Source organism: Eufriesea mexicana, unplaced genomic scaffold (assembly GCF_001483705.2).
Source record: "Eufriesea mexicana isolate 0111107269 unplaced genomic scaffold, ASM148370v2 scaffold18152, whole genome shotgun sequence".
In the NCBI taxonomy this organism is placed as follows: Eukaryota; Metazoa; Arthropoda; class Insecta; order Hymenoptera; family Apidae; genus Eufriesea; species Eufriesea mexicana.
Window position 1 is genome coordinate 333,504 of NW_016925480.1, and position 17,729 is coordinate 351,232.

At 46.6% G+C, this 17,729-nt stretch overlaps 4 protein-coding genes across 4 annotated transcripts in view; 3 read left to right on the forward strand and 1 right to left on the reverse strand.

The window, feature by feature from the left end:
* Positions 1-17,729, reverse strand: part of Ance-3 (angiotensin-converting enzyme Ance-3) — a 44,618-nt gene that overhangs the window by 20,954 nt on the left and 5,935 nt on the right. The window contains exons 6-10 of the mRNA XM_017909507.1: positions 17,380-17,571; positions 17,180-17,277; positions 16,452-16,621; positions 16,235-16,359; positions 14,883-15,225 (exon numbers count right to left, since the gene is read on the reverse strand). Of these exons, the coding sequence (XP_017764996.1) occupies positions 14,883-15,225; positions 16,235-16,359; positions 16,452-16,621; positions 17,180-17,277; positions 17,380-17,571 (928 nt within the window). The remainder of the gene's footprint in view (positions 1-14,882; positions 15,226-16,234; positions 16,360-16,451; positions 16,622-17,179; positions 17,278-17,379; positions 17,572-17,729) is intronic.
* LOC108554248 (tetra-peptide repeat homeobox protein 1) lies at positions 4,656-6,116 on the forward strand. Its single transcript, XM_017909452.1, has 3 exons — positions 4,656-4,667; positions 4,808-5,024; positions 5,095-6,116. The coding sequence occupies exons 1-3, from the start codon at positions 4,656-4,658 to the stop codon at positions 6,114-6,116; spliced, it is 1,251 nt and encodes a 416-aa protein (XP_017764941.1).
* On the forward strand, positions 8,203-9,965 carry LOC108554249 (skin secretory protein xP2; the record flags this gene model as incomplete). Its single annotated transcript, XM_017909454.1, is given in 4 exon segments — positions 8,203-8,254; positions 8,257-8,384; positions 8,386-8,421; positions 8,622-9,965. Coding segments are annotated over 4 exon segments (1,560 nt in total), but the record flags the coding sequence as incomplete, so codon positions are not given.
* LOC108554250 (skin secretory protein xP2) lies at positions 12,271-13,565 on the forward strand. Its single transcript, XM_017909455.1, has 2 exons — positions 12,271-12,282; positions 12,411-13,565. Exons 1-2 carry the CDS (start codon positions 12,271-12,273, stop codon positions 13,563-13,565), a joined length of 1,167 nt encoding a protein of 388 aa, XP_017764944.1.

The window sequence follows — 17,729 nt, forward strand, 5'->3', positions numbered from 1 at the left end:
CCCCCCCCCCCCACCGGTGTAGAATCATCGAGTCGTCGAGGGAGAATTCGAGACATCGCGTCACGATCGAACGCTCGCTTTCCTCGATTCTAGGGTTCGATTAAAGGGGCAGGGGTGTTCCGTGGATCGGCCAGTTTCACTTTCCATTCGAAACTTTCCTCGCTAGTCGCAGTGACCACGCGTGCACGTGTACCCAGGGATTCCATCGACGACACGCGAAATCGGATGGTAGGGCCGCGACCCAGTTCTCTCGCTGCCAACACGCCCCTGCCAAATCGATGCTCTTGATCGCCCCTTGCCGTCCACGTGTCCTCGTAATTTGCACCGACGTGCAGCTCGTTGCTTTCCGACCCACATCCACTTTCCGTCCGAATTAACCGGGTGCTCGAGGAACGCGCAGATCCCTGCGAACGTGACTCCATCGATCTTCGCGTTTCTTTCGTTCATATCGAGCGTATTATTTTTCCTATCCTATCGGATGCTCTCGTTGCCACACGGGGTTAGAACCTACTTAGGCGTATTAGGACGAGCGTGTTTCGATGCTGGCATAGGGGGCGAGCGATTATCTAGGAGGTGGGGAACTGGCATGGAATCGGTAATGCGAGTACGAAGATCCATTCGTGGAATATTGGGAATCAAATTTTATTCCGAAGATATTGGGAATATTTCGAATAAATTCTTGGAATCGAGTCTCATTTGAATATTTCGAATAAATTATTTATCGATCGAATTTTATTTGCAATTTAACGCGATTCTGGCGTAACTAATTGGTGGTCAGCTTTGTGTCTTCGACAGGGCCGAAACACCTATCGTAAATATGACTGGTCTGCCTTGGTACCGCCTGTTCGTGTCATTGAATCATTGCACGGTCATATTTATTTGTCATTCGGGTCCTTCGAATAACGAATAACGTTGTGTCTGAATAAATTTTGCGAATAACTAGTTTATTCACGAAGAAGGAAACACTTTTTTCGAATAAAATTGCTATTCCTAAATAAAGAATAATTTTTCTTCGAATAAAATTGTTTTTTATTAGACACAAATCGTTTGTCATAAATTATTAACGAATATTCTTTTTCTAGAATAAAATCGTTAATTTTTACGAATAAATACGAGGGATTTATTATAAATAATAAATAAGTTTTATTCGAATAATATCGTTTGCCATAAATTATTCATAAGCGAATATTTTCTTCACGAATAAAATAGTTAATTTTCACGAATAAATCCTAGGGATTTATTTCTTATTCGTTATTCGTTACCTGGACACATTTCGCCGAAGGACTGCGATGGAGGCACCGGAAACTTTAGCAACGATCCACGGGTAACCTTCAATTACCTCCGTTGCGCGTTCGTTAAGCAACCCCGATGGATTCTTAGGTTATGTATATACGATTTCGATCCACGCGTGCCTCACGGGAACTCCCCCGTGGCGTACGGTTGGAAACGCACGAGCATTATTCTAATTAACGTTTAGGGAATCGCGCACGTGGCTACACGTTCGTTAGAATCATTAATCGACGTCGTTAGCTCGGCAACGTTCTCCCGCACCGAGAGCACTCAAGCGAGACCACGTATCGCGCCTTATAATTCGTATCACATATTTCATTTTTCCACGATTAACCGATTCTACGCGATGAGCCCGTTATTCGCGGCAGCGGTGCGAAGTGGAACTAAACTAGCGGAAAATGTAAATAAACAAATTCGGAATGTATACACACGAACGCGTCGTACAAGCGAACAAAGGTGCGTAGAAATATTGGGAATCTGAATAGAGGAATCTTTTTCTAGGTTAGGTGTCGGTAAGGGAAAATCGGATTTCTCTTCTTTTCCATAATAAAGGCCGATTTAACTTTTGCGCTTCGACCCACTTCGTCCGTACCCAACCACAGTCACTTGACTCACGAATCGCACACTTCGTGCTCGTCCGTCGAACAGCCAGCAATTCTTACGCAATCGAGCCGCACGCGACTTCGACCGAGGCTGAAAGTGAGAGACTCCCTTCATACGAAAGATCGTCATGGGAGAGAAACTCGTGCCTTTGTGTCTGACCGGAACGGTCCTATTTCCCTGTCGCGACTTTTAATCGAGTAGTGGACGTGGAGTATTCGAAAGTACTTTTTCTATCGTGATACTGGGTCTTTTGTTTCTTTGCGAAGAAATTTTTACAGCTGGTGCAGGCTACGATGAACAATTTGCTTCGAGTAGTTTCTTATTTCGTTTGACAACGATGGAGAGCGTGGATAATTTTGTTAATTAGAAAGCAGTTCGAATTCGAATATAAGCAGCTTTATCAGCGCCTAGCTCGGTACTTTCGCGAACTTCTATGCACGGGAACGGTCGGTAAGGAAGGCACACGAATTTAACGATGGTCGGTATAATTATTTTTATGAACTAAAAATTGGAGCATGTGAAAAAGAAATCGAATAGGTGTAAATCTAATCAATGAGTCGAAAGTGTGTTATACTGTACTTATAAGATGATAGTGTAATGATTGTGTAACAAATTGCGATTAACCAACTGTGGGAAACGATGTCAACTGTAGCTACGACAGGTCAACTGAAAAGGGACTATCAACGATAAGGCTCAATTTTCAATAAATCAGATAATGACAAGATTTCAATTCGAGATAAGTGGCGCCATGGCCGGAAATTTAAATTTCAATCTTGCTATTCTACTACTGCGGTCGTAATGGGACTTTGAAAGAGAGAAATACCTGGCAAATCGCCTTCATTGCAGCCTACAATTCAAATTCTCATTAGTAACCATTCGTTGATAGTGAAAATGGTGAATTATGCTAACGGTATGAAGTTACATTGCATTCGTGTAATTGAGATCCCTTTTTTGCTATAGTAACATCGCTTGGGATACCTCGCGTGTCTTCAGGTCATTTCTCAAACCATAATTCATGAGATGGGAAAGGATAATACAATGTTATAAGCTTCATATATGGTTAGAGAGATCGCCGTTTAATTAAAGCAATCCTAATTGTATATTTATGCCTTATATATATTAATTAAAACACGATTACACGATAGTAGTATCTGTAATGGAATACCAGAATGGAATACCTCTTTTACACCTATTAGCTTCGAGAATAATAGATGTTACCTCATTAAGCTTAAAAAGGAAGTTACTCGTCTAGGAATTTCACGGGTCAATTGATATAGCGTCCGTATCCAAATCTAACGATCCCAAGTTCGAATCTCGCACTCCTCGATTTCTCGAATGTTTTCTCACAATGTCATTTTTCTTCCGAAAATCTTGTTCTATCATTCAATAAATTCCCAAACGAGAATGACAAACCAAAAACAGAAACAAAAATTCTTCCGATGAAAAAAAAAAACAAAATGAAAATAAATCTCACCAATTTTCCCTAGCTATCACGAAAACATATATATCCATAAATTTCCTAGGAAAGAACACACATCTTTCGTATCTACTACATAAAAAGAAGCACTCTCTCCTGTGAACGGGTGCGTGTGTAGTCGGAAAAAATTGGCATTCCTCACGTGTAACAACAACAAAAGCACAAAAAGGTGTGAATACCAAAAAAGGAAATGGTATGAAAAAACCATTCACGGTCCGTGATTATCGCGTGTCGATTGTGAAATCTCGATAAAACGGGTCGTGGTTAATACGATTCTATATTTTCTCTCCGGACAATGCCACTGTCCTCTGATTACGTGTGTCTTTAGGGAATTGTTCACCGTGTTTTCGATTACGATCGCAACAACAGCACGATTCCCTCCGATATAGTCCACGACCGTCAAAGTCCTCCAATCTTCCACGCCTATAACTTTCCGGTATTTTTCAGGAAGACCGTAAACGTGTCTTCCAACGACGTCCATGTTTGCAACTTGAGCCATTTAATTTCTCTCCTTGGATACGCTCGATTTAGAACACGTTACCGGCAAATAACTTTTACTCTTACTACAGCGTGAAAATTGGTTTATAAACCTTGACACCCGGTACATAAAACCGTTTCCAACTAGTTAGGTTAATTCAGCGTCCTAATTCAATTTCACAGTAGCTGATTTTTATTACACTCTCGTTTCGAGAGTAATCTTCGTTACTTTTCGAATGAAAAATTTGTTTTTCCAAAAATAGCACCTCATATAATAGACACGAAACAACAAATAGATTTAAACTTTTCGATAAGTTATAAATCGTAAATGAATTAAAAAATTTAAATTAGAAATTCAATTTCTAGTTTCGAATTCCGAAATGGATGAATGGAAGACGATAGCAGGAGATCACTCGCTTTCATTCGATGCGTGACTCGCATACAGATCGGATGACCGTCATTCTCGGGGTATTTTCAAGGTCGCGATGTTCGAGAAAAGCGATGTGGCAAAAAGGCGCGAAAGATCGACCCCGGTCGAGTGTCCCTCCGTTTAAGGTTGCTCCGATCAAGAGTCAGGTTCCTCAGACCGATACCTCTTGACCGTGATATCACCTGGATGAGTTTCACTCTCGACAAGAGTCGCGAAAGCGAACTCCCTCTCGATGAATCCCTAGACCTGCGCAGCATCTTGGACAGAGAAACGCGTGTATAAAAGCTGGTAAATCCACGGGATCGATTTACTTCTGTCTAGTCTGGATCGCGTATCGTAGAACCCCTCAGCCCTGAAGGCGTACAGTTTGCCTGCAGGATGGGACACACGGTACGTGTCGAAGTGGTAGACACTTCGTTTCACGTTGAAGTGGCTCGATATGGTGCGACGGTGTTGGAAAGTGGACGTGGAAAATCTAACTTCTGCGAAGACAAAGAGGACTGATCTTTTCCATTCTGTTCCATTTTTAGAGAAACACGGCGATCCTGCTGATAGTCCTCGTGGCAATAGTATTCGACGACTCGACAGCTAGTCAGAAGCAAAGTTCCAATTCCGAGAAGGGATATCGAGTTATAAAACCGCAGAGGCACTTTAAGGCGAGAGATCATCGCGCTACAGAAGGAAGGACGAGTGTCGTGGAGAGCAAGGATAGTGGTTCAAGGTCGCCAGGATCGGCCGAAGACACTCGTGTGTAATTTGTCGTGTAAGAATCCTCTTAAATTCTTAGACGAGTACTAATTTAACGAGATCGTTACAGATGGCTCCTACAAGGTTCACGAAGACCAGGAGGAAGAAGCTGTACAGTCGAAAGAGGTTGTCCCCATGGACGACAATGTCGAAGAGAAGGGAAATTCAAATGCTGGAACGATTTACCTAGTAAAACACAATGGAGGCAGAGTGCCGACCGGAGTACCCCGCAAAGGCCAAATTCTAGGTCACCATGTCCACGAAGACGTGCACAAGTTCATAACAGTGATAAGAAAGGTAGCGGCACCCTATCCGGTAGAAAAGACGATAAGGTACCCCGTTGTGAAGAATATACTGTACCCAGTCAAGGTACCGGTACCTCAACCCTACGCGGTGGAAAAGAAGATTCCATATCCGGTGAAGATTATCGTCAAAGTCCCGCTTAAAATACCGAAACCGATCCCAGTGGTCAAAGAAGTACGGTATCCAGTTCACGTACCGGTTGATCGTCCCGTAGCCGTAAAGGTCTACATACCGAAACCTTATCCGATCGAGAAGAAAGTCCACTACGAGGTTAAGGTGCCGGTACCCAAACCGTTCCCCATTGAGAGGAAGATACCCGTGCCAGTAAAAGTGCCTGTACGCGTATCTCAACCGTACCCCGTCGAAAAGGTAGTTCGCTACCCTGTAAAGATAGAGGTGGAGCAACCCGTACCGGTGCCAATACCCAAACCGTATCTCGTACCGGTATCCAAGCCGGTTCCTTACCCCGTCGATAACCCAGTACCGGTACCAGTAACAGTTCAGGTACCACGGCCAGTACCTGTTCCGGTCGATAAGCCGGTTCCTGTCGAGGTTAAAATTCCAATACCGGCGCCCTACCCCGTCGAAAAGGAAGTGCCCTACGCTATCGAGAAACCAGTGCCTGTACCGATCGAAGTGCCGGTAGATCGACCAGTACCGATACACCTGACGAAACCTGTGGCCTATCCCGTTGCGAAACCAGTTCCCTATCCTATTAAAGTACCGGTTGGGATACCGGCACAAGAGGCGTCCGGTTCTGGAAATGATTATCGTGGCTGGAAACGATGAGTGGAAGAGAAAGAAGGATGATCGGATTATCTTTTTTACTAGCGCGTTTCTTGGCGCGAAATTTGAAGAAACGAATGCTGGTTGTTGAATGCTTCTTAGTCACTATAGGATGGAAGCGTTTGTAAAAGTTCTGATTATGCTGAGTTGTCTAGGTAGCGTTATTAACGGTGGTTGATAATGCAGGAATTTTCTAATTCGTTATCTTCGAGTCGTAAAAAATTTTTTATAATAAATTTTGGTTTGTGTATTGGGAATTGATGACGATGATCTACTTACATTGTAACTATGTGCTACGAAAGTCAGTATCCTGGAATTACATTGGTCTGCAACTTGTATCGACTGTGTTACTCTTATGTAGCAACTGCGAACCCCGATAATGGCAATACGATTTAAAAATAAACGAATTTTATACAAATATAATTAATAATTTCTTTTTAATTCATTTTCGTTACCCTTAAAAAGATTAATTAATTTGTAATTTACTTAAATTTATTACGGAACTATTGAAACGTTCCTTACTTCATTTTACTGATTAAGAAGGTGAGAATCTCTGATACCAAAATGGCGACCACGTGCAGTAACCGGAAGTGGAACTAAAAAGATTTGAATTAAGCGATTATAATTCTTTTTCCACAGGAACAGCAATCTTTAAATTATCGATCTTATTCCGGTCACGATCACTTTCGCTGCAATTATTTACGCCAATGTCCCTCCTAGAAATTTGCGCAAAATCAGGCGATACAGTTTCCAAGCTTGATCGAAACTTTCCACGAAATCGCGGTAACTGGCGGAAAATGATCTAATTAAAATAAATAGGCATAAGCAACGGTGCTTGAAACCCTGGAATCGTGCGATCTATATCTAAATAATCCGATCTCGCTGTAATTTGAATATGCTAATTCAAATTACACCGGTCATTTAAATTCCCATAACGCAATTAAAAGAATAAAGATACGTTATCTAATCTTCTGCTTTTTGTCAAACTTTCTATATCGTCCATTTATACTTTAAAGATCAATTAACGATTTAATACCATCATCTGCGAACGCGTAGGTGCCTAATCTAATTGTAAAACCAGAAGAAGAAAGTGGCGCGATTTAAAATGGCAAAACGGAAGGAACTATCATACCGGTTCCAGTTTCACTTGAACTAGACCCGAGAAACTCGATGGCACGTGTGATCGACGAAGATCAACGATGAGAAAAATGGCGAGGACGCGAGAAGGCTGACCGAATGCGGTCCCGCGATAAATCCTTAGAATATTCCGCGATTGCAAAAGGAACAGTACTGAAAAAAGAAAAATGAATAAATAAAAAAAGAAAATCCAGGTCCAGTTTTGATCATGGTGAGTTTCACGATGGAGGTTCTTGAACGTTCTTTCCAAAGAGAAATAAAAACGTGCAGTGATCGATGAAGATCAACGATAAGAAAAATGACGTGGACGCGAAAAGGCTGACCGAATACGGTCTTGTGTAAATCTTTAGAATAACCCGGGATTGTGAAAGGGACAATTGTTAAAAAAAAAGAAGAAAACCCAGGTCCAGTTTTGTCGATCGCGAGTTCCGCGATGGAGGTTCTGGAACGTTCGTTCCAAAGAAGAGAAAAACGCGCAGTGGTAGTAGATCAGGGTTCGCCTGGTTTTATGATTGCACATAGAAAGTGGTCACTCGCTTTCATCTGTCAAACACAAATAGCTCCGGCGTTCTGGCGAGCTTTTCATCAGATTAATGAACCAGAACCTGACCTGGTCGCGATAGTTCATCGCCAATACACCTTCGTGATTCCCACGAGTCCTTAGACCCGCGTGAATTCGACATTTTCTCCGTACTTTCATCCTCTCTTTCACTTTTGAACAAAATATCGCTGGAATTAGACCTGTTTGCCTTTTAGAACAACATCGAGGAGTGTCTGGGAGTAATTAAAATTTGGCCGAAGCGATTAGTCCGTCTCAGAATACGGTTTCGTTCGGCCTATAGAAACGTGTGCTTCCGCGGAAACAGCTCAGCGTGGCAGAGATATTTCAAGATTTTCTACCCCGGCAATGAAATCGGTTTTACGAGCCGAATAATAAACGCCTGCGCGTTTCCGCGCTCTTGGACCCTTTCGTACTGATTCCCGTGAAAAACAATGGCCGTTTAACCATGGATAATTATCATGAGCCTGACGTTCCAAGTCTGTAAAGATCCTGCTTGCTGGGCGGGCGAAAGTCGTCCACCGCGTATAAATAATACTGAGACTGCATCCGTTTGGATTCAGTGCACCTGCATCTATCGACACGGAGACTAGGGAAACCATGGGACAACTGGTTCGTACTTTGAACCCGCGACCTTTCGATTTTCTAAAGTTAGTTACAGAGAACCGTGAGAGAACCAGGCAACCTTCTAATACCAGAATATCAGATCAAATTTACGGGGTTGCTGACATTAGCAGAGAGATAAATTATTATTAATTTAAGACGCAGGAAATTTCAAATTTATAGGACTAATCGTCAAATTTTCACACCAGGAGCAGATTATCATCGCGTTACTATGCTTCTCCATGGTCCTGACCTGCTCCGCAACGCGCAAAGAGGACCTCGAGAGGGCAGCGGAACTCGCGGTGGAGAGAGCAGCGGAGAGAGCAGCGGAGAGAGCCGTGGAAAGGGCAATAGAGGGTGGAAATACCACGACCGAGTCGAAGACAGTTCGGGAATCTTACACCAACGTGAGAAAGGTACCCCACCGCGAGGATTCCGCCTATGACGGTAGTGCTGCCTCGATGGAAGACAAAGATGAGCCGGATGACGACAGCGAGGACTGGACCACGTCCTCTGGAAGATTCAGACTAAGGTCGTTCAAAGGATGGCCGGGTAGGACCGGAAACGAAGGTTGGAAAAGGCTACCGAGGAGTGACTCACGCGCAGGATCTAGCCCATCGCGGAAATCGGATGTTCTGACGATCGAGAAAAAGATTCCGGTTCCTGTAACCATCGAGAAAAAGATACCATACCCTGTATACAATCCTATACCATACGAAGTCAAAGTGCCGGTACCGCAACCGTACACGATCCAGACGAAGGTACCTTACCCGGTCAAAGTGTTCGTGAACGTACCGGTCGAGGTGCCGCAGCCGTACACCGTGGAGAAGAAGGTACCATACGAGGTGAAGGTAGATCGGCCGGTACCGTACAGAGTGGAGGTGTCCGTGCCGCAGCCGTACACCGTCGAGAAGAAGATACCGATCGAGGTGAAAGTGCCGGTACCGCAGCCGTACACGGTCGATAAGGCAGTGCCCTACGCGGTGAATGTACCGGTTAAGGTACCCGAACCGTTCGAAGTGGAGAAGAAAGTGCCTGTACCGGTAAAGGTCTTGGTGGAACGACCTTACCCAGTGCCGGTACCCAAACCCTATCCCGTCGAGGTAGTCAAACCGTACCCGGTGCCTGTGGACAAGCCTTACCCAGTCGAGGTTAAGGTACCGGTGGACGCGCCGTTCGTGGTGCCAGTGGAAAGGCCAGTACCGGTGCCGGTAAAGGTGCCAGCACCGGAACCGTACACGGTGGAGAAGCCAGTCAAAGTGGAGGTACAGAAACCATATCCTGTACCGATCAAAGTGCCCGTGAACAGGCCCTACGAGGTCTACGTGACGAAGCCTGTACCGGTACCCGTAGAGAAACCGTTCCCATATTGGGTACAGGTGCCGGTACCGGTGAACCCAGACTGGAACGGAGATGGATCTCATGCGTGGAGGGACAGATTAGACCGGAGTAAAAGCGAAGAGCTTCCTCTTACAGAAGACAATGGCCGAGGTAAAACGTCCGATGGATCTCGTAGAAAATCGGGTCACGAATCGCGTAGAACGAATTCGTGATGATATGGATTATACTATAGACTATACGCTGTTATTATATCACTGTCTCTTATTTATTTCGACTGACTGACTAATTCCTCCGAGACAAAGCTGGGATCGTTATCCTCGAGGATATCACTGGTTTATAATTGCGACAAAATGGCGCCGATTTTCTGTTCAATGTAAATAAACGTGTCTTTAATACCATGTAATCCGATGATCTCGCGGTTTTATCGCTTCCAGGGTGTTTCTCTTTCATTCGATTAACTCACCGAGAGTAATTAAATGCACGACTGCGGCAGCGCGAGTTTCCCACGGAAAACTCGTTAACCGCCAGCCGATATGGATATTTCTCGAGCAGCTCTCTTTCCCAAGAGCGGGTTCTTTACGAGGAAGCGGCCGTGGCTCTCCGATTAACATCCTGCTTGAGAATTCTCTAACCGTTCTGCCGCGTACGCAACGGAATACGGAATAATAGCCGTAAAATCGCGCGAACTCCTGCGATGCGTTTTTCCTTGATCGAGAACAGAGCATAGCGAAGAAATTATCCGGCCAGCTGTTATAAAACCGCGTCTTATTCCTCTCACGATACCAGACACCCGGTTTCCGGTTGTACGGAGTGACCCGTACCAGTCAATAACGCTACATAATCGGTAGATCGGCGAATCAAAGATGGTGGTCGAGAAACTATCGCCGCTATCGTGCGTTATGGATCGAGCTACGTTTCACCTAATCTATCAACGGTATCACCGTATTTATTCATCAGCTACCCCCGTCGCCATTTCACTTTCGACGCCGCCTAATTGGTTCTTAAACTCGCAATTAATGGCCGCATACTTTTCCATCCAGCTGCTCCCATCACTCGGCTTTCCAGCTTTGTAATTACCAAGCTGCTCGATTACAAAAAAGTACATTTCGACCTGCCCGGTTTCGTAACCGTAACGCAAATTTATCCCCGATCTAAACCCGCCGAGTAACCGGCGATTTATGGCCGAGAGAATGTATGAAACCGACTGAATTTGGTAAGAGACTTTGCCTTCTCCAGACTGCAAGTCTAATGTAATTAAGGTTCATCGACGCGTTGCAACGGGCCCAGGATCTACACGATCGATCTCACGAGCCAACCGTGGCTTCATCCGTTACAGACAGCCACGGATCGCGTATCCGTGGGCCCCTCCCGGCCCAGCTACTCCCACTTTGTCGCTTTTCATTTTTTCTTTTTTCTCGCCCTTCCACCACGGGCCCTCTTCTTTCCTCGCGCTCTCTCCGTCCAACTAAGAAGGACCACGTCGCGGACCAGAGGACTGCATCGGCTATGGAAACGTCGCGCGACCTCCTGCAGCGGCCGGAAACGGAGGGGGAGTCGTCCTGACGAGAAACTTTGGGACAAGGAAGCGGCTGGAAGGAGAAAGAAACGATCGTCTGGCTCCTGACACGACGCAAGGCGGGGACGGGGATATCGCGTACGAATTCGTACAGTGGCGTAGAACTGGCGAATTTCTTGGTCAAGATTATGAATACCTAGGTTAGGAAGCATCATCGAGAAGGAAGCTAACGAAGAGTAGACAAGTAATCTTCACAGATCGTGAAAAGGGAAGCTGAGTCACCTGCTGAGAATGATTCCCGATGCACGCCAGTTGGCGATGTCCACGGTGCATTCCAGGAAGGAGGAAGTCCCGCAGAGTCGTTAGGCTAACTCGTATAGGAACATTCTCCTTGCTCGATAAAGATCAGTTTAAAAATCGGTAAATAAATCAGCCGGTTGAAACATACACCTTCTAATCTTCTATCTGGTACCCCTAACGCGATATCCGTCATTTATCTACTCGATTATCCTCGTTGTTTATACTCACAAATCACTTAAGCGTGATCCCCTAATTGCCCCGGTATTGTTATCACGCGCGTTAGATCTATTTAACTTCGTATCGATTTAATCGACGCAACGATCGCGCTGCTGGCAGCAGCGGGAGGGGGTCCTGGTTAATATCCGCGCGTCTTCCGCGCGGTGAGCGTTTCCTTTCACCCTGGAAGAGAATCCTGGCTACTGCTACGCCAGTGCAACGAGTTATGGAAGCAACAACGCGGCTGGTCGAGATTTTAAAAAATGCTATAACGTCGCGCGCGTCCAACGAGCTGCCGCTCGCCCGCTCGCTCGCTCGCGCGCGCCACGCGCGAGTGTTTCACTTTTCCGCGAACGTAGCGCGAACAGAGGGGCTCGCTAGCGACCCACGGACGGGGGAAAGCGGACTATAAAATCGGTGGCATCTTGGGGGGAAGTATCCAGTAAAGTCTGGACTTCGACCAGATATCGGAGTGCCCGTGAGACATGAAATTTTTGGTGAGTACAGAGAACCGAGTAGCGCGGAGAACTTTGAAATATTTCACGATTCTGTCGGACGCGATACGTCACGAGTGGTTCGAATTTGAGATCAGCGAAGGGAGATCGAAGTTGCCGTTTCATTTCAGATCCCTACGATATTCCTGGGCCTACTGGCCACAGCGGCCTGCGAGAAGGAAGCTACGAAGGACGCGGAGGCTCAAGAGTCTAACGTAGAAAAGAAGCAGGAGAAACGAGGGCTCAGCCACCTCGAGGGTGGCCTCGACGGTGGTGACTATGGCGGAGGGCACGAGATCGGTTTATCGGGTGGCGATGGCGGTGGATACGAAGGCGGTGGTTACGAAGGGGGCTACGGAGGCGGTGACTACGGCGGTGGTGGCTACGGCGGTGGTGGCTACGGCGGGGGTGGCTACGGCGGTGGTGGCGCCGAGGATGCTGGCAAAGTAAAGGAGATCACGATCGTGAAGAGCGTGAAGGTACCCTACCCGGTGGAGAAGAAGGTTCACTACCCGGTGGAGAAGGAAGTACCCTATCCTGTAAAGGTACCCGTGCCTCAACCGTACCCAGTGGAGAAGAAGATCCCAGTTCCGGTAAAGGTCCTGGTCAAGGTACCCGTGCACATTCCACAGCCTTACCCTGTGGAGAAGCAGATACCGTACCCTGTCCAGGTGCCCGTGGAGAGGCCAGTTCCGTACAAGGTCTACGTTCCTCAGCCGTACCCAGTGGAGAAAAAGGTCCCTTACCCCGTGAAGGTACCAGTCCCGCAACCTTACCCCGTGGAGAAGCCTGTACCTTATGCCGTGAAAGTCCTGGAGCACGTACCCCAACCATTCCCAGTCGAGAAACCCGTACCATACCCCGTGAACGTGCCCATTGAAAGACCATACCCAGTCCACATCCCCAAACCGTACCCAGTGCCGGTCGAAAAGCCGGTACCAGTGCCTGTCGAGAAGGCTGTACCCTATCCAGTCAAGGTGGCCGTGGAGAGACCAGTCGGAGTACCAGTGGAGAAGCCGGTACCTGTCGAAGTTAAGATACCCGTACCCGCGCCGTACCCAGTGGAGAAGCATATACCTGTGCCTGTCGAGAAGCCTATACCGTACGCGGTTAAGGTACCCGTGGAGAGACCAGTACCAGTTTCGGTCACGAAGCATGTACCAGTGCCTGTGGCCAAGCCTGTGCCCTACCCGATCAAGGTACCAGTACCCGTGTCGATTCATAGTCACGGCTACGAGTCCGGAGGTCTGGACGGTGGCTACGAGTCTGGGTACGGCCACCATTAGGAGGGTTAGGATCGAGAGGGCGCCACCAGCGTCCGACATCATCGATTCGACCGTACAGATTGTCGCGTCACCTTGGCTCTCCTTCCTTGGAGACCCGTTAGACATAATTTCCGACGCGATAAGGGTATATTTATTCTAACTGATCGTATTTCGGATAACACATCGCTGGTCTGAAGAACGACTTCACAGGGGCGAGTAGACGGGGTTGCGAGGTGGGCAACGGCCCACGGGGCGGTCCGTTCTTCAGCCAGTCATTCACTTAGATCGTAGTGTTTTGATACCCTTTGATACCTGAGTACCTAAGAATACACATATTGTATATGTACGATGTATTGTACAAAGTTTCTATCGGTGTACTTCGGCTGACGCGATCCAGCACGAGCTCAGTCCGACGTGCGCCCCTGTACCATGTCTTTCGCTTCTTTCTAATAAAACCAAAGAGCAAAAGTCGATGGCCTTTCAATTTGTCATTCAAACATCCACCAGACTAGACCCTAATCATCGCGAAACCCAAACGAATTTCACGACAATTCCAATTTACTCTGAAATTATTCCACTACTCCCTCCGATTATCCATTCGATTTCGGTTTAACAAACGAATTTCACAATTCCAATTTACTCTGAAATTATTCCACTACTCCCTCCGATTATCCATTCGATTTCGGTTTTCGTGCCAGATTAGCTCCTAATCGACCCAAGGCCGTGATCCACCGATTACATATTCGTCTCCTGGTTTCGCAATACCGTTTTCATTCTGCAGGAGAGCGCCCGACGCGGAACACGCGATAGCATCTTCCAATCCACTTTCGCGATGCGCGGTAACGCAACGTTACGTCCGTAACGAACGGACCGACGTTTCCCGGAAAAGTTCGAAAGTAACCAGACGGTATGCGAGAACGACCACTGGCTCCCCACGAATCCTTTAACGCGGAAGCGGCCAGGTGATTAACGCAACAAAAAGTTGGCCGGCAATTAGCCCGGCTATAGCCGAAGAAAGGGAAACTTTCATCGAACGCGTGTACACGTAACGGTACCAACGGAAGAGCCGAAAAATTCGATCGAGCATCTGGCCACGAGCAAGTGCGTCTCCTGACAGAGGACTGCTGACACGGAGAAAGCCTCTTTCTCTCGGTGCATCGATGATACGACGTCGAAACACGGAGAAGGCTTGGAATTAGGAATGATCACAGGTGAAATCGTTCCTTCGTGGATCTTAGCAGGGGAGAAATCTGAGTGCAATCGGCTTCGCATGCTTCGTCGATGATTTCCAATGGAACCTCGATTAAATTCGCGCGTGCAAATCGTGCAGAGACTTACCGGATGTACGGGATGTTCGCAGGTATGTGATACTTGGCGCCAGGATCGAAGTCGTCCTCGGATCGCAGCACTGGAGGCTTGATACCGGCGTATTGCTCCATCAGCCGGTGCCAATGGCAATTGTAGTCATCCCTGGTGATGTAACCACGGAAAACGTCCCATCTCCACCTGTCCATCGCGATGCTGAAGGGCAACATCACCAATTTGTCCATGGCCAGAGTGAACAAGTAATTGATGTCCGCTGTAGACTCATCGATATACTTGCTCCCCAAGCCTAGGGTCTGCAGATGGCGCAGGGAACCAACGCTGAGGGCCACGGCTTCACCCACGGCTTCGTGGAACCCTGTATAAACGTGTCATTAAAGCCTCCAGTTCCGTCACAAGGTAATCATTGGGGAAAGCGACAGCTACATTCAGCCAACAAACTGTCAACCAACGGATCCTTCGACAACCTCTTTCACGCTTCCAGGTTGAAAGACCTAATGGTTCTCATCATCGAATCAATGCTCTCATATAGCTCGATAATAACTCTAACTATTCGTATCCTTTATTCTTGAAATCTACCGTTTTCTAATCGAAAGCGAGCAAAGTTCGGTCAAAGGAATGAAATCTGGAATAGAGCATTGCCCCTGACCATCGAATTTTTCGTTATCTCCATTCCCGAGCTATTTACCAAAGTCCGGCTGTCTTAGCCAGGTTACCAAGCCCCATAAAGCAAACTCGCAAGGTCGCAAGCTGTTGGGGATTTATTTTCATAGCATCTACACCGCTGCTGGGCGAACGACCGGCCGACGCGGCGGTACGGTGAAAGCGCGATTATACCATAATAAAAATATTTTAACGATCTCGCGTACGGATTGGAGAGTACTTGCACATCCACTTGGACACGCCGGGCCGGTGCTCGCGCGAATCCACCTCGACCGTATCGTTCTCGCTCTCGCTTTCGCGCTATTAGCCGTAAAAGTCCCGCGTGGACCGCCTACCGGAAGTCGTGCGGACCAGCTTACGTAACGAGCGCGTGTCGTCCATCGTGCCATCGCGTGTCGTTCCGTTTTCCCTCCTTCGTCAATCTCACTCGTCCGTCGTTTGTACCTGCCCGCAAACCTCTCCGTCCAGTTCACCTTCGTTCTGTACCGACGAGGACGAAACGCGCCTAGTGCTTCGTTCAATGGCGCTCGATTTCCGGGTGATAGATCGCCGTTCGATGGATCGATTTTTGTGAAAGGAGGGAAACGGTTCGCACGATTGATTTTCCTTCTCCGATCGTTCTTGACGGGACTTTTTCGCACGGAAAAATTTGATTCATCCAGGGAGGAAGTAATCCGTCTACTGGGAAGGAAAGGCTCGCGTACCTGGATTGGCACCGTCTCTGAATTCCCGTGGTAAGCCGTTGTACCGTAAGAAATATTGTATGTGAGCCATCTCGTGATGCACCGTGATCAGGTCCTTCATGGTGACCTTGGTGCACATCTTGATTCTGTTCGAAAAGTGAAACTCGTTTGATAGATATTTCAAGAATTTAAACGCATGTTTCTTTTTGTTCTCGTAGGTCGAGTTCGACCCAGTCACCTGTAGTCTAGACGGTTGCAGAAGTCCCAAGCGGATGCCTGGCAAATTAGAGGCCTGTCTCCCGGGTCCGCGATTATGCTTCCGGCCCAGAATTCTGGAGGCATGGCGCTCAGGTTCAAGGACAGGTAAAATTCCTCGGCGATTCTGAACATCTCGATGGGCGTGTAACCCTGGAAGCATAACATCGGGGTAATTTCAATATCGGTTGCAGTCGAACAAAGGAATAGGCGCGTTGCAGGGGGTAATTAAAATTAATTAGATTCGAAAAACGCGGGAGCCTCTTATCTCGCGGTGAGAAATAAATTCATGTAGAAACGCGGCGTGAAAGTCTCTGCGCATAATTGAAAAACATTAGCAGTTATAATAACGATTACAATCGAACAGCTGAAGCACAAATGGAAAAACAGCCACGAAATCGAGAAATTAATTAATCGGGTTGCGTTTCTGCCGAAGTATGGACAATAAGCCCAGGGTTCAAAGTCCCGTTCGTCGATTTTCTCTTGAAATTAACAACGAAGGGAGCAAATCGAAAAGGAACAGAGAATTCCGATATGAAACAGGCGAGCGAAATATTGCATTTCTCGAATCTTCACTTACTTCACCGTCACTTTCGAATCGTAACAGGTTACTTTCGATTCTACTCGGAAACAATGGCCGGACTGGACTGAATTCATTACACCGTCCAAGTTAATTCCTCTGATAAGGATTATATAATGTTTCGCTCTTACCTGAGCCTGCATTTCCTGCGTCACGTCCAGATAATTTTTTCCCGGATACGGTGTCGTTATGTCGATGATGTTGGTCCACGACTGTCCCCAGATGTTGCCTGTACGTTTCAGAATTTGCAATGAGAAAAGAAATCCTCGAAAAATTATTCCATAGCAATTTCGTTAATAATATGGAAACCGTAGGGAGTTTGTGACCGTACCAAGTATGTGAGCAGGAAGTGGAGCATGAGTGCCGATTTTCTCGGGCCCATACAGGTCCCTCAACTTTCTTCGCACATACGCGTGTAACTCCTCGTACAGCGGACGTATCATTTCCCAAACTTCGTCGATATCTTGCTGCAGATTCGGTGACTCGTAAGGGAACATCCAGTACTCGGCTGCGTCCGTGAAATCTACGATAACGAAGATTCCTGTATTACCAACATCCTTTATTTCCTTAATCACCAACAATGGCGGACTGGCCAGCGAACTGTCAGAGATAGGTTAAAAACTTGAATAGTATTATATACTATTATATATAATATTTATAACAATATATAATTTATATATA

Bases quoted from the DNA above. Each gene is read 5' to 3' on its own strand.
- LOC108554248 (XM_017909452.1), top strand. The intron at 5,025-5,094 runs GTGTGTAATTTG...AGATCGTTACAG, and splicing joins AGGATCGGCCGAAGACACTC to ATGGCTCCTACAAGGTTCAC.